The sequence below is a fragment of the Bos mutus genome, chromosome 29 (genome assembly GCF_027580195.1).
Source record: "Bos mutus isolate GX-2022 chromosome 29, NWIPB_WYAK_1.1, whole genome shotgun sequence".
In the NCBI taxonomy this organism is placed as follows: domain Eukaryota; kingdom Metazoa; phylum Chordata; class Mammalia; order Artiodactyla; family Bovidae; genus Bos; species Bos mutus.
This window is the reverse complement of record NC_091645.1, coordinates 21,372,189-21,394,934: the sequence shown is the minus strand read 5'-3', so window position 1 is coordinate 21,394,934 and position 22,746 is coordinate 21,372,189. Positions and strand designations below refer to the sequence as shown.

Genomic DNA, 22,746 nt, shown 5'->3' with positions numbered 1-22,746 from the left:
TGTCAAATATGAAAAGGAAATAGTTCATATGGCAACTGCTTCCCTGCATATGAGGCATAGATAGCCATTGGGGAGTTGCAATTCACATACTCCAACATGTGCTTTAGAATGGGGGTATAAAAATATTGCTTGCAAAGTTCCTGTGTTTATTTAATAATATTGAATATTTATACTCTAGAGATATTATTTACATCAAAAAAGAGGGAAAAAAGAATAAAGAAGAATAGTGAAGAAGAAAAAGAAAAAAGTGGAGAAAAGAGTAAAGAAAGAAGGAGGGGAAAAAAAAAAGAGACACAGACCCTTGTTAAAATGTCATATTCCAGTGAATAGTTCCAACAATAACTGCCAGTTTAGAAACTTTCAATGCATCTTCACATTTCCTTGTTTGACTTAGGAGATTTGTGGAAAATTGGGGGAAAAATAGGTGACCCTTAATGTGGGTAATACACCCCACCTTCTTTAATCAAGCAAGACATCCTAAGAGGAACAGAACACAGTGGAGTCATTCAGATTAATTTATTCCCCAGATGTCCTGATAAAGTGACTCAGCTGTGATAAAATGATGGGGTCAGATTTAGTTCCCTTGTGTTGAGCCTGTTCCCACACAATGAGTTGAATACAGTTCTAAGAAACCAGTCTTACTTTCTTCCTCTTCTCCATCGACTTCCTCAGTCTGGGGATGAGAGATAGTATAATTCTGAGTAATCAGGCTCCTCTTGAAATCCCATTTCAGCAGAATACTGGCTGGGTTCCTGGCCAAAAACAGAACACCTGCCAGACTGACTTATCCCAAGGTAATGTAAGAAGCACAGGTGTCATCAGTCACTGTTTACTGAACAATATATTTCCATTACCCACAGCCTGGCCTTGTCTCTTCCATTTCTGCCTCCAGCTCTCACACAACTACACAAAAGCCCGTGATTAAAAAAAAAAAAGCTAGTGTATTTTCAAAGCTTAGGAAGACATTAGAGAAGGACAGACCACTTGAGAAAATGTTTCTTGTATTTTATTTCATTTGATACCAACAGTTTCTGTATTTTGTCTAAAAACACTTCAAGATGGAAATACTTTCCATACACACTTGTGACTGTCATTTCTTAGCAGAGGAACCACTTGAATAGCAATTTAATGTCTGCTCAATTACTAAGCTGCAGAAAAGCTATGCCAAACATGAGTTTCTTAAGGTTTGGGCCATGTGCTTTTATGATGCTGATTGTTGGATATTTTTGGGGGGAGGTGGCCAAAGTCCTTCTCTTTTCCTCCATCCCTTCTCCTCCCCCTCCTTTCCTTCTTTTATCATGGAACTATTGTGGTGCTAAGAAAAGCTGTACTACTTCTAGCAATTGTTTTCAATAAACCCGATATATTTACATATTTATTTATAGTTTTAAAACATGTTTATAAATACATATAAAAAGAGATACACATATTGGAATACTTAAAATGTCTACAACAGTACACATTCATTGGTCCTGTAACCTCACCTCCACCCCAGACTATGGTTCTGCATCATAGAAGGGAATGTCGTACTTCTTGTTCTATTATCGCCATCTTGTTCAAGAATATCTCTTAAAAAAAATTCCTAGGGATAGAATACTATTAATACTGGGGAAGTGGGTAGATGTATCAATAGCCCAAGTATTGTGTGGTAGGAAAAACTCAGAACTCAAAGACATGGGCCTAATCACTAACATAATTAGGTATGTCACTTTTTCAATGAAGGCCATCTCTAAAATTCTTTGAATCCAGTTGATCTGTCACACTAATTTGCTCTTGTGTCCTGTCTAAGTCCCTGTGCTTATTTATTCAATGTGTATTTATTGAACACATATTATATGCCATTAAGGCATTGTGTTTTATTTCAAGGATTAAAAACTAGAATGAAGTACTATCTCAGTCCTCAAGTAACTCACAATCTGGCAAAGAGACATGAAGGTGAACCAGCCACTGAGATGCAATGTGCTGTAACACAAACAAGTAACAAGAATTGTAGGTTTATATGTTGACAGAATTAGGAATTCTAGAAGGAGCTGATGAAAATATATATCCTGAAATTGGTTCTCTTTTTCCCAGCAGTAGTGTTGGTTCTCCTTTCTAGGCATCCATGAGACATAATTGTATAGTTCTCTTTTTTTAAGATTTTTTTTTTATGTGGACCATTTTTAAAGTTGCTTCTGTTTTGTGCTTTGGTCCTTTTGGCCCTTGAGGCATGTGGGATCTTAGCTCTCTGACCAGGGATCGAACCCTCATTCCTTACCTTGGGAGTGCAGAGTTTAGCCACTGCACCACCAGCAAAGACCCCATAATTGTATAGCTCTTAAGATAAATTTTGCTTCAGGATCCCCCCCACTTTTTCTAGCTTTCCCCTCTAATGTCTTATGCTTTCATACTTTCTGGAGCCTCACTTGTTATAGGGAAAGCAAGTGGTGTAAGTTCTTTATTCCAGCATGCAAGTGAGTTCCTGTGTTATCTTCCCACAGTTTTTGCTTAGTGGAGTGCTGATTGAAGTCAGACATCAAACTATTTGAAGAAATGATTGAATTTCTTTGATGACAAAATTCTAGGAATCATGTCTTTGTGGAAGTAAGGATTTGGATGAGGGGTATCCAAACCAATTCCTCAGAATCTAAATTTATTCTATGCAGCTTCTCAAATGTAGGTTGAGCATGATTTAGATCTGCCATCTATGGAAACTTTGACTCAATACACAAGGTATTATTTTGCATTGTCTGGTTGCGAAAGTGAAAGTCACTCAGTCGTGTCCGACTCTTTGCGACCCCATGGGCGATACAGTCCATGGAATTCTCCAGGCCAGAATACTGGAGTGGGTAGCCTTTCCCTTCTCCAGGTGATCTTCCCAACCCACGGATCAAACCCAGGTCTCCCCGCATTGCAGGTGGATTCTTTACCAGCTGAGCCGCCAGGGAAGCCCAAGAATACTGGAGTGGGTAGCCTATCCCTTTTCCAGCAGATCTTCCTGACCCAGGAATCAAACTGGGGTCTCCTGCATTGCAGGCAGATTCTTTACCAACTGAGCTATCAGGGAAGCCTCTATTGTCTGGTTGGTTGGTGACTTTAAGAGAGGACAGGTATGAGACACAACATGGGAGGTTCCCAACAAAAGAAAACATAAATAAACCTTATTCCTAAGATCATGGACTATATATCGTCTTTAGTAGTCACAACTATTTATAAGCATTTTGCATTTATCATTTAGTATTTGTATTTTTTAAAGAGTAGGGAGAACCCCATGGACAGAGAAGCCCTGCAATCTATAGGGTCACAAAGAATCAGACATGACTGAAGTGACTTAGCATGCATGCACATGGAGATAAAAAAGAGAAAATTTGATAGTCAGACATGGATTCTATAAAATACATATAAACTGTGAGATACTGCTATGAGAATAGGTCTTGGAAGATGGGAATTACTGAGGAGTGAATTGCCAGATTAGTCTGGATGAATTAAAGATGACAAAAAGAGTTCAAAATAGGGTGAAGCAGTAGTCTCATTTTAAAATAATAATAAAATTTAAACTCTCATGTATTTTGAAAATGGGTAAAATTAATATTAAAATTATGATAGGGAAGCATATGCACTATGTTAACATAGATGCTGTTCCAGCCATCAGTAGACTTTCTTGGCAACACAATGTACACAGTCTTCTTAATTCACTAAACGTGAGACCCCAGCGCATCATCCCTACACTGCCAGTTGATTTGCTCCCGATTATCCTCGGGTATTATCATTGCCATCAGCCCGCTTAGGCCTTCGTGCAGTTACTGGCCTGCACAAAGTACCTTCAGGGCCTGACCTTTACATAGTTCAGGTTTAATATGATATTTCTGTGCTCACATCATGTCCATAGGCTGATAGAGAACACATTCAAACGCATTAATGGTTTAGGGGCCTTTGAACCCGTGAAACAAATTAATCTAAATGGAATCTGATTAAGCAGAATGAACTCGCCAGCTCTTCCATTTCAGGTGAAGCGGATTTCTGAAGATCCTCCTTGCAAATGCCCAAGCAAGTTCTGCGTGGAGAGGCTCTCTCAAGGAAGATACCGCGTCGGAGAGAAGATCCTTTTTATTAGGGTAAATTTTCACTTTTCACTTGACAGCTTGTTCTCCTGAGCATGTACAGAACTGGAGTTGGGGGTTACAGGGAAAATATGACCAGTAACTAAGCAGGAACTTCCCAGGTGGTGCTTACAATTGGGTTTGAACATGAGATATGGAAATTTTTATTATCATACATAATTACTGCTGAGGGCTAAATAAATACAACTTTATCTTTTTACATATACACCAAACAGATCATAGAATCAAACTGAATGAGGAAAAGAAGAGAAAACAAATTCGTTTTTGGTCTAGGCATTTAGTTTCAAAGGAACTAAATCTGCTTCAATGGGTAATAAGAAACACTATTCTGCCCTGGTTTTCCATATCTTAAGTTTGGGAAATGATCAACCCATAGGTCCTGATAACTTTCAAATTATTTGAATATGACTTTTGAAAAAGTTTGGGTTATTAACCAGGGTGAGGAAAGTCAAAACTCATTACAATAGAGTGATTAAATGATGACTGCCATTATTTTAGTAGTTTTCTGGGTTAGAATAAAGAAATAGGGGGCCTGTGCCAATGAAAGATTTGGTGGCCTCTGGCCATTTTTCAGTCATCCTAATTAAAAATCGGACAATTTTTGATTGTAATTATTGACTTAATAAAGTAACATTTCAGGCTGTGATCTGCTTTGTTAATCATCAAGAGAATTTAATCTCTCAAAATGTTTGTTGCTTTCCCTAAGACCAAGAGAGAAACAATCCCTAAAAAACACTGACATAGAAAACACTATTCCTTAGAAAGTCATAATTGCACAATTCTTTTAATAATTCTGTATCTAACACATTTACTGCTGGTTTACTGTTTTCAGCATAAGCTAGAGTTAACAATTTCACGTCTAACCAAATTCCAAAGTTTGTTGACAACACCCAATGACTTATGTATGGATTATGATTATTATATATTTTTGTTGTTGTGAACACATTTTCTCATTATGCTTTTGAGTCAGTACGATAACAACCAATAAGAATGAAAAATTAGGAATGTGTATGGTTTACTGAGAAAGAACCCAGAAGACGTTTCTGCAGATGATATCTTTGCTAAGCGTACGCTTTATGTGGGTTTGCAGAAACCAATGTATGATTGGATACTTTGCATACATGGCTATCTAATGTTTACTTATGTAAATGCATCTATATGCTTATGTAGATATGTTAATTTATATGCGCAAGTCTCTAAAGGTGAGGGAGAAATCTCTACCCAATATAAAGAATCCTTTAGTACAAGAGGATATCTCCAAGGTTTTTAACTGTCACTTTTAGGCAAATATGCTAATAATCCCCTGCTACAGTTGGAATTCATGTTTCTAGTTTATCAAAAACAATTTCTCAAAGCCCCAGATTTGGCATTGTACCTTCCAATGAGCAGCACTGTTTTTGAACTACCTAAAAACCCTGATGCTATCCCCTGAGGGATTGGGGGCAGGAGGAGAAGGGGACGACAGAGGATGAGATGGCTGGATGGTATCACTGACTCCATGGACATAAGTTTGGGTAAACTCCCGGAGTTGGTGACAGACAGGGAGGCCTGGCGTGCTGCGATTCACGGGGTCGCAAAGAGTCGGACACGACTGAGCGACTGAACTGAACTGAATAGACCAACAAAGTTAAATGCAGTCGATTTCTGTCTATGGTACAGATACAAATTTGCTTTCTTCCAAGGTTTAAATATATCAATTATTTTTCACTGTCTTTGAAGTGATGATGAAACCTCCTTGTTGACTTCCGTAATAACAGAGATTTAGGTATTTCTATTTAGCCATGCTGTGTATCTTTGAAATGTAAACAGATGGCTTTCAGCCTAATGTCATGATCTTGTGGAGGAGAGAGGTAAGAATTTTCCTTTGTTCTTTGTTCATTCACTTAGTTGGTAACTACCCAGGCCTCAAGTACTGAAAAATCACTTGGCAATATAAAGCTGTATAAGCTTGTAGTAAGGTTTTCAGAAATATGTCTTAGATGCCATGAAAATGTCTATACTATTTGATTTGTCAACCTCAATGCAACTCCATGTAAATATTTTAACGATACTATTCCATGTAAACAATCTAACAATAATTTTAAAAACTGGTCCTCAGATATGCAACAGTATCATCTGGGAAATGGTTAGAAATGCAAATTCTTGAGCCTGTCTCTGGACCTATTGAATCAGAAGCTCTGAGGGTGGGGCCCAGACACCTGTGCTTTAACAAGCCTTCTAGATGATTCTGATGCATCCTAAAGTTTGAAACCACTAATCTAAAAGAGAGCACTAACTGTATGAATGAAAAGATCTGGTTTTTAACAGTATAATTAGAAGTCACTTGCATATCTGATCATGGAAGTATATAATCATTGAGGTACTAGGAATGATTATTTTAAAGACTTCTCTGTATCATGAGAAAACACTGAAGATACAATGTTAAGTGGGAAAACAGACTTTGAAATTGTATTTACATATAAAAATATCTGTGTATAAATCCAATGTGATTAAGACTTAAAGGGAATAGGAATAATTGAAAATATTTTTTTAATTTTCAGAAGGCATTAAGTTATGAGTGAATGATTTTTTTCTGTTCTACATTTATTTCTGATGATATTAAAAATAAGGATTCTTTAAAAGAAGAGAAGTCAGCAACCTGATACAGTTGCAAATGTGAGAATAAATAAATGGACTTCTAAAATGTATCAGATTAATTAGCTCAGTGCTCATTTTTCTGATCTTTTATCTAAGCTTTTTATCTTCTGAACAAGAGTAGAGAGGTTTATTGGCACCATGGAGTTGTTTAGACCAGGGAGGGCTTTGCATTTTGTTGTGAACTTGTAGCATGTTTTTCCTTGGATGAAGCTCTCATCTTTCCTTATTGTTCTTTACTATTTTATTTTTCCATTGTGAAAACTTACACAAATTGTTTGCAGTTAGCCCTAGGAAATGTATAAACATATTAATATAAATGCCCTTCTCTTTTCAGACCCCATCAGTGAGCCATATGCTCAGTTTTCTCCCTGCTGAAGTTTTAATGACTAAAAACTTTATAGTCATTAAAGTTTTTATCATTTGATATCCCTTTCCTTCAAGGCTCAGTTTTTAGTGACATGCAAATAATCTAATACAATAAACTGACCTGTGCTAATGCATGAATTGGATGTAAATGACTCCAGTGAATAGAACTTCCATGGGGGGTAAGATCTTTACACTTAACACAGTAGTTCTCGTGTTCTGATAGTGGAGCATGAGGGCAAGCCAGTGGGCTCACATGTGGTGAAACAGCTGACTTTTTTTGTGCTTTGGGCACTAATACAATGAATAATTTTTTTGCTTAATTACAATTTACCACTACCCTAAATAGCGTTGTTCAAAATGTGTTTCAAGGATTTATAGTTCTACAAGATGTTAAAAAATATTATTCATAAAAAAGAAGGGTATGACCATGGGTTTAAACAGATTTCTTTAATAACTCTTATTACTGATAATTGACTCTATTAGCCTCTGTCTTAGCACCTGTGATATATCTCACTTTAACTTCTCAGTGCAATGTTGCCATTCTCATTGTACAGCTGAGAAGCACAGAGGTTGAGTAACTTCCCAGATTAGAAGCAAATAAGTGATGAAGCTCAGTTCAGTTCTATCACTCAGTCGTGTCTGACTCTTTGCGACCCCATAAGTGATGAAAGTAGGGAAAACCAAAAGATTATTCATGTATGACCTAAATAAAATCCCTTACAATTATACAGTGGGAGTGACAAATAGATTCAAGGGATTAGATCTGATAGATGGGGTGCCTAAAGAACTATGGACAGAGGTTTGTGACATCGTACAGGAGGCAGTGATCAAGACCATCCCCAAGAAAAAGAAATGGAAAAGGCAAAATGGTTGTCTGACGAGGCCTTAAAAATAGTTGTGAAAAGAAGAGAAGCAAAAGGCAAAGGAAGAAAGGAAAGATAACTCATTTGAATGCAGAGTTCCAAAGAATAGCAAGGAGAGATAAGAAAGCCTTCCTCAGTGATCAGTGCAAAGAAATAGAGGAAAACAACAGAATGGGAAAGACTAGAGATCTCTTCAAGAAAATTAGAGATACCAAGGGAACTTTTCATGCAAATATGGGCACAATAAAGGACAGAAATGGTATGAACCTAACAGAAGCAGAAGATATTAAGAAGAGGTGGCAAGAATATACAGAACTATACGAAAAAATCTTCATGACCCAGATAAACACGGTGGTGTGATCACTCACCTAGAACCAGAAATCCTGGAATGCGAAGTCAAGTGGGCCTTAGGAAGCATCACTGTGAACAAAGCTAGTGGAGGTGATGGAATTCCAGTTGGCTATTTCAAAGCTGAAAGATGATGCTGTGAAAGAGCTGTACTCAATATGCCAGCACATTTGGAAAACTCAGCAGTGGCCAGAGGACTAGAAAAGGTCAGCTTTCATTCCAGTTCCAAAGATAGGTAATGCCAAAGAATATTCAAACTACCACACAACTGCACTCATCTCACATGCTAGCAAAGTAATGCTCAAAATTCTCCAAGCCAGGCTTCAACAGTATGTGAACTGTGAACTTTCAGATATTCAAGCTGGATTTAGAAAAGGTAGAGGAACCAGAGATCAAATTGCCAACATATGTTGGATCTTTGAAAAAGCAAGAGAGTTCCAGAAAAACATCTACTTCTGCTTTATTCACTATGCCAAATCCTTTGTGTGGATCACAACAAACTGTGGACAATTCTTAAAGAGATGGAAATACCAGACCACCTGACCTCTCTTCTGAGAAATCTGTATGCAGGTCAAGAAGCAACAGTTAGAACTGGCCGTGGAACAACAGACAGGTTCCAAATTGGGAAAGGAGTACGTCAAGGCTGTATATTGTCACCCTGCTTATCTAACTTATATGCAGCGTACATCATGAGAAACGCTGGGCTGGGTGAAGGACAAGCTGGAATCAAGACTGCCGGGAGAAATATCAATAACCTCAGATATGCAGATGACACCACTCTTATGGGCAAAAAGTGAAAAAGAACTAAAAAGCTTCTTGATGAAAGTGAAAGAGGAGAGTGAAAAATTGGCTTAAAACTCAACATTCAGAAAACCAATCATGGCATCCGGTCCCATCACTTCATGGGAAATAGATGGGGAAACAGTGAGAGACTTTATTTTCTTGGGCTACAAAGTCACTGCAGATAGTGACTGTAGCCATGAAATTAAAAGACACTTGCTCCTTGGAAGAAAATCTATGACCAACCTAGACAGTATATTAAAAAGCAGAGACATTACTTTACGAACAAAGTTTCATCTAGTCAAAGCTATGGTTATCCAGTAGTCATATATGGATGTGAGAGTTGGACTACAAACAAAGCTGAGTGCCAAAAAATTGATTCTTTTGAACTGTGGTGTTGGAGAAGACTCTTGAGAGTCCCTTGGACTTTAGGATGGCCTGGTTGGATCTCTCTGAAGGAAATCAGTCCTGAATATTCCTTAGAAGGACTGATGCTGAAGCTGAAACACCAGAGCTTTGACCACCTGATGTGAAGAACTGACTCATTTGAAAAGGCCCTGATGCTGGGAAAGATTGAAGGCAGGAGGAGAAGGGGACGACAGAGGATGAGATGGTTGGATGGCTTCACCAACTCAAAGGACATGAGTTTGAGTAAACTCTGGGAGTTGGTGATGGACAGGGAGGCCTGGTGTGCTGCAGTCCATGGGGTCACAAAGAGTTGGACACGACTGAGCAACTGAACTGAAGTGATGAAAGTAGGATTCAAAGGTCCAACTCCTGAATTTATACTCTTTAGCACTAAATAACAGAGAAGGCAATGGCACCCCACTCCAGTACTCTTGCCTGGCAAATCCCATGGTCGCAAGAGTTGGACACGACTGAGCGACTTCATTTTCACTTTTCACTTTCATGCATTGGAGAAGGAAATTCTCCAGTGTTCTTGCCTGGAGAATCCCAGGGACGGCAGAGCCTGGTGGGCTGGCATCTATGGGGTTGCACAGAGTCGGGCACGACTGAAGGGACTTAGTAGTAGTAGTAGTAACACTAAATAATACTGATTTATTTATCTGGGATTATCTGAGATTTCCTGGGGGGCTGAATATATTAATGTGATATATTAATCATGAGAATGAGATGTATTATGTAACATTTTCTGAATGTATCTGAACGTGGAAATGGTCCCTATGCCACCTGTTTTCCCCAGAGCATTATCCTGGGCTAGGAGGTCATGAAAACATACTTTGGGAAAGACATTATCAATCAAATCAATTAAAAAAGAATTTGTAACATAAAATTATATGAAAGTTTTCTGCAGTTTGCCAGAGTTAAAATCTATTTATATCAAAGTGTGGCTTCCCAGGTGGCATAGTGGTAAAGAATCTGTCTGCCAGTGCAGAAGTAGGAGACATGAGTTTGATCCTTGGGTTGGGAAGATCCCCTGGAGTAGGAAATGGCAGCTCACTCCAGTATTCTTGCCTGGAAATGTCCCATGAACAGAGGAGCCTGGCAGGCTATACAGCCCATGGAGTTGCAAAAAGCTGGACAAGACTGAGTACACATGCATACACATATCAAAGTATTTCTAAGAAATGTTGACGTTATACTGTTCTATATGTAAATTCCATTTGGAAATTATGATTCAAGGAAATGCCTGGAAAACTTTAAAAGAAAGGCAGCTAAAATTTAATAAACATCATTTGCACCAGGCATTATAACAGGTGCTTTATGTACATTGTCTCACTGACTTCTCTACCACTGAGCTGGGAAAATGTTTTTATCCTTTTGTTATACATGAAAAGACAAAGACTAATTATGGTTAGGGTCTTAAGTAAATAGTATGATGCACAAAATCTAAGTTTTGACTCCCAAATCCATAACATACTCCATTCTAAGCTACCTGCCTATGACATGTCCATTAGATGCAGATTTTTATTCACAAGGTTAGTCCTGTAAAAAGGACTTGCACCTTTTTCCAATAAGTTTAAGGCTCAACTATATAGTAGTGTATTCCTGTATCATTTTTACTTTACAAATATTCAGATACAAAAAGTATTACAATTGCATAATCAGTAGTACTATGCAGTGTAAGGCAAAGGATTTAATTTGTTTGCCTGACTGTATTGTGGTAGTAATAAAAATTATAGTAATTATTAGGTGTTTACCTGTATGTCAGACACTATTCAAAATGGTTTATATGGCCTATATAAGACAATAAGATATCTTACTTTCCACCATTATATCTTATTTATTTTTTTTTTTTAATTGAAGGATAATTGCTTTACAGAATTTTTGATGGGAGGGAGGTTCAAGAGGGAAGGGACCTATGGATTCCCATGTTCATACCTATGGCTGACTCATGTTGATATTTGGAAGAAAACATCATTATATCTTATATCTTTTTCAAGGAAGTCAAAAGATAATTTTTTACATTGCTAATATAGTTTTCTTGTCTTTTTACTAATTATTGATATTTTAAGTGGATTAATATTATTTTAATACATTTTAATAGCAGATTTTTATAATTGGGTAAACCATATCAGTTTTCATTCTAACACTCTGAAGCGTCTGAATATTTTTTTCTTCATATTTTAGGAAATCTGACTACTTAGGAAGCCTAAAGAAAAGGCAATGAATAATTTCACTGGAACTCAGCAAAGGGATTTGAAATATTATGCAGTCACCTTCATTATACTAGTTTTGAGTTAAGTCATCACAAATCAATGGAAAAGCCACACACATTATTATTGATTCTTTGTAATTTCTTCTTTACTATAAGAAATCTTCAGGGTTATACCTCTGTGTAGAAAACAATTCACTATAATAAGCCAAGCAAAAGAGGTACCAGAGCTCTGTTGCTATAGCAACCCAACCTGGCAATGTCTTCTGGGACTTGCTCTAAGGGAAGGGCCAATGATAGGGAGTAATGTGACTTTCTTTTCTGCTCTTATGACATATATTGATTTACTGTGAATAAAAAGTAACATGGTTCAAATTGCGTACCTTTCCTGGTAATGAAAAATGGGCTCTTGTATAAAAATGACAAGGAGTTTTAAACAAGTAGCAAGGAGTAAAACTTTCATTTATCTTAGTGGAAACATTGCATAAACAGCCCTTCCTCAGTAGTTGAATGTTGAAAATTCATTTTCTTGAATAGCAAGGATGTAAATATTTCATATAATTTAGCAATTTATGGGAGCAGCGATTCGGATTTCAAAACTGTCTAATGGGTTATATTACTTTTAGGGAAAAAATGGTCAGGTTTGCCTCTGATACATGTATAAAATCTCAAAGCATTTATAATGTTCTAATCCATGATGAAAGAAACATGGCTGCTATTACGGCATGAATATTTCCAGACTGAGTACCTTTCTTTGCCCAACTGCCTCAAAACTGAACACTAATTCAGGTAAAGCAAGCAAGAACATTTAAAATGTATTCAAACACTTTAAGATTTCTTCTTAATAATGTCTTTGCTCCATTAAAGACACTCTCGTTTCTTTGTAATTTATTCATGTTCAATGAGGCTGGCCCAATAGGATATCATTTACACTTTGGTAACACATCTCTCAAAGGACTTTGCAAATGTTAATGTCTTCTTAACCTCTTCTTTCAGAGAAAAGTATATATCTTGGATGAATGCAAAATAAACAAATAGTGATTGACCACAGCTATAAAAAAAATCAGCTGAATGGATGTTAACCTTTCTGAAATTTATTCCTTGAGAATGAAAACCTTTAAACATAGAAAAACTATGTTCTAATCATAGACTTTGTCCATGATTGCACCCAATACTACATTTGACACTAAATTGGAAAACAATAAAAAAACACAACTTGATATCTCTTAAAAGAATTGAAAGAGTAATATATCTGGGCCATTCTCTATATTCCTATTTAAGTTAGAGAAGTATATCAAGTGTGAAGAACAATAAATAAATGAGTTCAAAACCAAAAACTCTTTTCCTTGAGAATTTGCCAATATTTGCCACTTAGCAGTGAGTAGATTTTTAAAAAAAATATTATGTCTACCTTTTAACTGAACTGGTAAGCATTTTTACTTATATCCAACTGGATCAGCAAAGTTTACCACGCCTTTAAGTTGTACAATACATGCGTGACTCTATTTCACCTTGAATCATTTTCTTTTGCCATTCCACTACATCTAGAATAAATGGATAATATTTTTTACTAGCCACAAATAAAATTATGTAAACTTACAAAAACATTGGAAAAGTAAGCATCTTCAATTGAGGAAATACATAGGACCTATGATTTTTATTCCCACTTTCTGCATTGCTGTGCCTTCCTGCCATTGAGATAAATTCATTGTACCAAATTTATCATGGATTCTTTTGTATATATATAGACAATAAGGAAACCAAGTATTAGGAAGTTAATTACTCCCCAAATGTCACACAGCTATAGGAGTTGAAATCTTTCTTTGAATTCAGCATATCTGATTTCAGAGCCTATATTTTTAACTATATGCTTTTCATTCTGTTTCAGACTATCTAGTCTTTGGCATGTTGTGCTGTGAGTATTCTGCTCAGCTTTCAACATCCACTGATAATTGACCTGTACTTAATGGTAGTTCCTAATTTGCTTATTCCTTTGCTGCTGTGGTTTGGTAAAGCATGGAATTTAATAGCCAATGCCTGTTAGAAGAGATTACCCAAGAAACAATCTTAGAAAATAATAACACCCCAACACACACACACAAAAAAATCAGAAAAACCAGGATGGTTTTCACATTGTTCAACATAGTTACTGATTTTTTTCCCAATATATTGACCAGATTTGAAAGATCTTTCCCAAAAAATGATTTATTTGGTGAGTGAACAAAGGGATATTCTCAAATTACTTCAGTTATATATTTCCATTTCCAGTTTGCTTTTATGTTATCAATATTAAATCCCATTAATCTTGTTATATATGAAAGGATTTTCTGACCATGATATGGTGGGTTGGAGAGATGAAATTGCCTTTTCTACCTTTTAGTATTTTTAATAAAGGGTCTAAATTAGACCCTTTATTAAAAAGTACAAAGTACTTTTTATGTACAGATTGTGACAAAGTACAATCTGAAAACTTTTGGCATAGCAGTTAATCCTTTTGAAATCATTTTCCCTAAACATAAGTTTTGAGTAATTTTTTATAATACTTTTTCCTAATTGTGTTACTTGATGGAGGGTAGAGTATTTCTTTTGTGTGGTTTGTAAAGTATACTGTGCTGTGTGTGCTATGCTAAGACACTTCAGTTGTGTCTGACTCTATTTGACCCTGTGGACCATAGCACACCAGGCTCCTCTGTCCATGGTATTCTCCAGGCAGGAATACTGGAGTGGGTTGCTGTGCCTTCCTCCAGGGGATCTTCCCAGCCCAGGGATCAAACCACTGTCTCCTATGTCTCCTGCACTGGCATTCTTTACCATTAGCGCCACTTGGAAAGCCAAATTGCGCTTACTTATACATTATGTCATATTTTCACTGGGGCTTCTCTGCTGGCTCAAAGAATGGTAAAGAACCTGCCTGCAATGCAGGAGACCCAGGTTCAGTCCCTGGCTTGCAAAGATCCCCTGGAGGAAGGCATGGGAACCCATTCCAGTATTCTTGCCTAGAGAACCTAATGGATGGAGGAGCCTGGCAGGCTACAGTCCATGGGCTTCAAAGGGTCAGACACACAACTGAAGCAACTTAGCACACGTATTTTTCATTAATACTTTTTGAAAAAATCAGTGTGATTGTTAATTTATACATTTTCTTGATGATGAAGCTACAGATAACAGATATTTAACAATTTTCCCATCAGCTAGTAAGTGGCTGATCCAGGATTAAATTATATTTCTTTAAATATTAAATTCCATACATTTAAAACATCACTGCATTTTGGACTGTTTTCTTGACTATGATGGCTACTCCATTTCTTCTAAGGGATTTCTGCACACAGTAGTAGATATAATGGTCATCTGAGTTAAATTCATGCATCCCAGTCTGTTTTAGTTCACTGATTCCTAAAATGTCGACGTTCACTCTTACCATCTCTTATGTGACTACTTCCAGTTTGCCTTGATTCATGGACCTAACATTCCAGGTTCCTATGCAAAATTACTCTTTACAGGATCGGACTTTACTTCCATCACCAGTCATATCCACAGCTGGGTGTTGTTTTTGGTTTGGCTTCACCTCTTCATTCTTTCTGGAGCTATTTCTCCACTCTTCTCCAGTAGCATATTGGGCACCTCCTGACCTGAGAAGTTTATCTTTCATGTCATACCTCTTTGCCTTTTCATACTGTTCATGGTATTCTCAAGGCAAGAATACTGAAGTGGTTTGCCATTCCCTTCTCCAGTAGACCACGTTTTGTCAGAATGCTCCACCAATAGACAAATCTCAAAATCTCAAAAATGACAGAATGATCTCTGTTCGTTTCCAAGGCAAACCATTCAATATCACAGTAATCCAAGTCTGTGCCCCAACCAGTAATGCTGAAGAAGCTGAAGTTGAACGGTTCTATAAAGACCTACAAGACTGTCTAGAACTAACACACAAAAAAAGATGTTCTCTTCATTATAGGGGACTGGAATGCAAAAGTAGGAAGTCAAGAGATACATGGAGTAACAACCACATTTGACCTTGGAATACAAAACAAAGCAGGTCAAAGGCTAACAGAGTTTTGCCAAGAGAACCAACTGGTCATAGCAAACACCCTCTTCCAACAACACAAGAGAAGACTCTACACATGGACATCACCAGATGGTCAAACCAGAATCAGATTGATTATATTCTTTGCAGCCAAAGATGGAGAAGCTCTATATAGTCAGCAAAAACAAGACCAGGAGCTGACTGTGGCTCAGATCATGAATGCCTTATTGCCAATTTCAGACTGAAGAAAGTAGGGAAAACCACTAGACCATTCAGGGATGACCTGAATGAAATCCCTTATGATTATACAGTGGAAGTGACAAATAGATTCAAGTGATTAGATCTGATAGACAGAGTCCCTGAAGACCTATTGACAGAGGTTTGTGACATTGTACAGGAGGCAGTGATCAAGACCATCCCCAAGAAAAAGAAATACAAAAAGGCAAAATGGTTGTCTGATGAGGCCTTAAAAATAGCTGAGAAAAGAAGAGAAGTGAAAGGCAAAGGAGAAAAGGAAAGATATACCCAATTGATTTACAGTTCCAAAGAATAGCAAGGAGAGATAAGAAAGCCTTCCTCAGTGATCAGTGCAAAGAAATAGAAGAAAACAATAGAATGGGAAAGACTAGAGATTGCTTCAAGAAAATTAGAGATACCAAGGAGACTTTTCATCCAAAGATGAGCACAGTAAAGGACAGAAATGGTTTGGACCTAACAGAAGCAGAAGATATGAAGAAGTGGCAAGAATACACAGGAGAACTATACAAAAAAGATCTTCATGACCCAGATAACCATGATAGTGTGATCACTCACCTAGAACCAGAAATCCTGGAATGCGAAGTCAAGTGGGCCTTAGAAAGCATGACTATGAACAAAGCTAGTGGAGGTAATGGAATTCCAGTTGAGCTGTTTCAAATCCTAAAAGATGATGCTATGAAAGAGCTGCACTCAATATGCCAGCACATTTGGAAAACTCAGCAGTGGCCACAGGACTGGAAAAGGTCAGCTTTCATTCCAGTCCCAAAGAAAGGCAATGCCAAAGAATATTCAAACTACCACACAATTGCAATCATCTCACATGCTAGCAAAGTAAAGCTCAAAATTCTCCAAGCCAGGCTTCAACAGTACATGAACCAAGAACTTCCAGATGTTCAAGCTGGATTTAGAAAAAGAGGAACCAGAGATCAAATTGCCAACATCCGCTGAATCATTGAAAAAGCAAGAGAGTTCCAGAAAAACATCTACTTCTTTGTTATTGACTACGCCAAAGCCTTTGACTGTGTGAATCACCAACAAACTGTGGACAATTCTTAAAGAGATGGGAATACCAGACCACCTGACCTGCCTCCTAAGAAATCTGTATGCAGGTCAAGAGGCAACAGTTAGAACCAGATATGGAACAACAGTCTGATTCCAAATTGGGAAAGGAGTATGTCAAGGCTGTATGTTGTCACCCTGCTTATTTAACTCATATGCAGAATACATCATGTGAAATGCTGGGCTCGATGAAGCACAAGCTGGTATCAAGATTGGTGGAAGAAATATCAATAACCTAAAGATATGCAGACAACACCACCCTGATGGCAGAAAGTGAACTAAAGAGCCTCTTGATGAAAGTGAAAGAGGAGAGTGAAAAATTGGCTTAAAACTCAACATTCAGAAAACCAATCATGGCATTTGGTCCCATCACCTCATGGCAAATAGATGGGGAAACAATGGAAACAGTGAGAGACTTTATTTTGGCAAGGGCACTCCAAAATCACTGCAGATGGTGACTGCAAGCCATGAAACTAAATGATGCTTGCTACTTGGAAGAAAATCTATGACCAACCTAGACAGTATATTAAAAATCAGAAACATTACTTTACCAACAAAGGTCCGTCTAGTCAAAGCTTTGGTTTTTCCAGTTGTCATATATGGATGTGAGAGTTGGACTATAAAGACAGCAGAGTGCTGAAGAATTGATGCTTTTGAACTGTGGTTTTGGAGAAGATGCTTGAGAGTCCCTTGGACTGCAAGGACATCCAACCAGTCCATCCTAAAGGAGATCAGTCCTGGGTGTTCATTGGAAGGACTGATGCTGAAGCTGAAACTCCAATACTTTGGTCACCTGATGCGAAGAACCGATTCATTGGAAAAGACCCTGATGCTGGTAAAGATTGAAGGTGGGAGGAGAAGGGGATGACAGAGGATGAGATGGTTGGATGGCATCACCGAATCAATGGACCGGAGTTTGAGTAAGCTCTGGGAGTGGGTGACGGACAGGGAAGCCTGGTGTACTGCAGTCCGTGGGGTCACAGAGAGTCGAACGTGAGTGAGTGACTGAATTTAACTGAACTGAAAACATCACACAGTAAAATTCCCTTTGAAGTATTGTTTAAATTTTTGGAATAAATGAAACTCTTTGTTTTTTCTTCTGTTTTTGATTTAAGAATCATTTCCCTTGCATTACATAATAATGTGAAATTGTAAAGTTTGAGTTTTCTTTCTTCCTTTTTTAGTCTTCCCAACAAGAATATTTCTTGGTTGGTTTACATGTTCTATGCTGATATAAATATGAGTAATTTTTAAAATGAGTTTTACTAAGTGAAAGTATATGAAGCAATTTTACAGAAAGGGTGTCATGTTGTTAAATTATTGATGAGTCTTCTAGGAGCCAAAGAACAAACCTATGAAATATCTGTCATTATAAATTGTGTATCATCCTTCCAAGGGCCAAGTTACATAAACAGGATGCAGCTAGATTCATTAAGAAACATACTTTATAACTTAGCTATCTTGAGTTTGCACTGAACATAGCATGGTAGCAATTTTACCATTACAACATTGACTGTAATAAATTAGGACTCATTTATTTTGTGGTATCTTTTTCATAAAGTCAGTGAGTTAAGTTTCTGCAGACTCAGTCATGATAGACCTTGCCTTGTCTTTCCCTTCTAATAGTTGACATTTTGCATTTCAGTTCCTCAGTAAATCATGGAATCTTGCTTGGTTCTGGATCCAGAAGGTACCTTCATCATCTAACTGTCAAGACTTTTAGTGAAGAAACCTTACTGATTCATTTCAAATTTTTATTCACTAGAATGGTGTGTTCCACTTATAGTAGTAGTAACATTTTCATTTGAAGCTTGGGTGTATGTTGTTTAGGATATATTCTGTCATTTCCTGCCATCTTGTTAGAGGCATACTAAGACCTTGAGGAGATTCCTTATGTAGATTTGGGGAGGAACAAGATATAAGAATTTGGGTTTAATATTAACGTTAGGATATGTACTCAATTTGTTTTACTCTAATGAAAGTCCTAATGTTACCCAAAAAATAAATAAATTACAGTGAGTTATTTAAAGATATTTACCCCCGTTTCCCTAAAAGAACACCAGCAAGAAATTACTACATTATATGACTTTTCTCCTAGCTGTAGCTTTCTCTCACTTTCATTTCCTTTTATATACCAGCTTCTCTTGCCAACTTCTAATCTTCCTTCACGGTTCTCACACCTTGTCCTTCCAGCACTCTTGGCTGTTATGGAGAAATGCCTTCTCTCTTGCCCAGAGGTTTTATAATCTAGCTTGTATTACAGACATCACATTTTAGGGGGCTATAAACTCCATGGAGAAATTATAATTATTTGAAATATCACCATGTAAAGGACTTTCTCATGCTTTCTCTTTTTTAACTAGCTCTACAATTTTTTTTTCATTTTCACAGAAACTGACACCTGAGTTAACAGTCTCTAACTTTCACTCTAAACATAGTCATTTGTTCATATTTTTCTTGAAACCCAGCCTCATAAAATATGTGGGGCAGAGATAATTGGATAGTACCTCCAAGGCCTCATTTGAAGGCAGGTAAAGGGCAGACCTGGGATTTCAAATTCTCTTCTAACTTTGGCATTAGGCATAAGGACCCCAAGGACTCCATTCTAAATTGCAACACCCAGATAAATAGTAACACAGTAATTTGTCATCATCCACCAATGTGTTGCTGCTGCTGCTGCTAAGTCGCTTCAGTTGTGTCCGACTCTGTGCGACCCCATAGACGGCAGCCCACCAGGCTCCCCTGTCCTTGGGATTCTCCAGGCAAGAACACTGGAGTGGGTTGCCATTTCCTTCTCCGGTACATGAAAGTGAAAAGTGAAAGTGAAGCCGCTCAGTCGTGTCTGACTCTTAGCGACCCCATGGATTGCAGCCTACCAGGCTCCTCCGTCCATGGGGTTTTCCAGGCTAGAGTACTGGAGTGGGGTGCCAGTTAGCCAACGATAATGTTACCCATCTGGAACTCTTCTTTTGATAATCATGGTCTTTTGAAATCCTCGATTAATAGAGAAATTATGAAAACATATGGCACACAGAGCTTTAGGAGTGTTATTGGCCTGTCCACCTACAGCTAAAGTAGGCTTCAGCCTTGCACAGAGGCACTTTGGACCACAATGAATATATCACAAAATCCTGCTGCCATGGTGATATTTACAAAGTATCTTTCTACCTTCTTCTAATTTCCCTATCAACCTGCAACCAACATGACAAGGAGCCGAAAGTGTTCTCAGACGCCAAGAGAGGAATGAGCTCTTATCCAATCTTGGGTAGCTCATCTATCTCCTGTATTTATTCAACATCTTATAACAAAAAGAAATCCCACAATGAGCACTGGAAGAATTCCAAAGAAGCCTGAATTTTTAATTGACCTACTGGCAGCAAGGATTGAGTGGGATCTTTCTTCATGTACAACATCCATAGATCTGATGGATAACACACACACACACACACACACACACATACACACATATATGGTAGAGATGAAATATTCTAAGGAAAAAATGGAAGATAACCTTAAATAGTAAGTTACAGCCATAATAACATCTAATCATGGGAGGGGAAATGAATGTTTCCCAAGGATAACTTTACTTTGAAACCCTGATGCTTAGGCAGAGAATCTGGGACATGTCCTTCAATTATAACTGAAGGACTTTCAACCAACCACCTTTCAGATAAACTGGGCATCTCCTGGTGAATATGTGACCATTGTGAGATTTCTAATCTGCATAAATACACTACCTGCGTACATTTTAAATTTCAACAGAAGGAAGTATTAATATACACACATGTCACACAATTTTCTGAGTGGAAATATAATGGTGAAACCTTGAATAAATGCAAGAGGTCAAGTAAGTAGGGAAGTCAGAACAAGATGGCAGGATATTCACCTAAAACAGGAAATTTCATAGAGAAAATAAAGACTGCATTTACATAACAATTTTCTCTACAGTTTCATGAAACCTTCTCTAGAGCCTGGTATATTTCAGTTGTGGAATCGAGACACAGACTTGATGTCTGTTTTGGGGAAAAATTATTTCCTTACGTATATCTCTTGTTGTTAAAGTAAGAATTCAGCAAGGAACAGGAGACTGAAGGACCCCCAAAAATGGATAGTTCTAAACATTTACGTTTTAAAGTGTCTACCAATTCTTAGACTGTGTATGCCTTAGTTATCACTTCATGTAGATTATTAGGCATTAAACCTTCCTTTGACTCTAGGGTATGAAGAAATGTAAGAATAGTCATTATAACCTGAAAGTAAAGGTTTTCTTTAATCTTGTCAAAAAAGATCACAGTTTGCATTTTCAGGTAACATTCATGCGCCTTTCTGCTGTTGGGACAGAGAGCATTTTATGAACTTCCTATCTTCTTGTTTCAGTAGGGTCTTCATGGTTGTGACTATGTCTCCATAGCCAAAGCAAAGCAGACGTTGAAGGTAATCACTTAGATAGTTTAAGTAATGATTTAGTAATTTAAAAACTCAGGGGAGAACTTCTCCACATTGCTTTCGTGGTGGACTCTTGGCCTCCCATCAAGTGAGGGAAGTTGAGCATCCAAAAGTGAGTTTTGTACCTGTTGTTTTTTCCTTTTTCGGTGAGAGTTTTAAAATGCTGGTTCTCCTTTGGTATTCCCATAATAGTTTATAAAAATGGCAACCGTGGGCTTATGGTGGGTGGGTGTCTTTTCTTAGTGCAGTTTCCTTGCTCCAGTGTGTTCCTTTACTGAGCTTGTTATCAAAATTATTTGAAAGTATAAACCTGGGTTTAGTTTCTGTATGCAATGTCATTTTAGCCTTTGCCTGAAAATATTTAAAATAATATACTTGTGGAATAAAAATGAAATGCCGTGTGATTTCAGATTGTTTCCATTCTATTCCCATTGTACAAATTGCCTTTTGTGATTTAACACATGAACCCCATGGATCTTTGCCAAATTTTGGCTCCTGACACCATATCCAACCTCCAGATCATTCAGCAGGGTTTTAACTAATACATGTGATTTATTAGTTTATTATATGAAAAGTGACAGAGATAGCAATGGAGTAAGTCTCTAATTTGAAGCCCTGAAGCTATCAGTGTAGATATAAATATTGGCTCACTTTTCTTTTTTAAATATTAATAATTATGATCCACAAATAGCTTACTTGAGTAAATCTTGTCAATTTCACATAAATAAGTGTTAGAAAAGTCCCATTTTGTCAATTTTTCTTTAAACAGGATGGGTATATCTTGAAACTACATTATGAGAACTAGATTAGATCTCAACAATGTATTGTTAAATGCATTTATTGATTTGTAATTTATTTCTGCACTCATTCATCAAATACATGAGTATGTGCTATATGCAAAGAACTTTTAGAAATCTCAAGGATATTGTTTGTAAGGTGTGTTTCTTTATAAAGATCATGCTTAACTATATAAGTAATTGGTCACACATTAGTGATAATTCTATCAATGGCATATAACTTAATTGGTTATCCACATTAATAATTGGCAAGAAGGAGAAGGAAATGAATTTCCTTAGATCACTTCTAAAATCTCTTCAATGAACCTGAAAATATTCTAGAATATTAGGGTGCATGATCATGTTGGGTGGTAGAAAAACAGCAGCCATAACTTTCCTTGGACCTGTTGAAAGTCATTGTATAATGACTTTTGAAGCAAGTTAGTACTAAATATGAAACCTTAATCCGCTG

General features: G+C 37.3%; 1 protein-coding gene across 4 annotated transcripts in view; it reads left to right on the top strand.

Moving 5' to 3' along the window:
- The window catches only part of GAS2 (growth arrest specific 2), a 151,705-nt gene that overhangs the window by 75,345 nt on the left and 53,614 nt on the right, over positions 1–22,746 (top strand). For all 4 annotated transcript variants that reach the window (XM_070365081.1, XM_070365080.1, XM_070365082.1 and 1 more), the window contains exon 7: positions 3,987–4,094. In XM_070365081.1, coding sequence (XP_070221182.1) covers positions 3,987–4,094 — 108 coding nt within the window. The remainder of the gene's footprint in view (positions 1–3,986; positions 4,095–22,746) is intronic.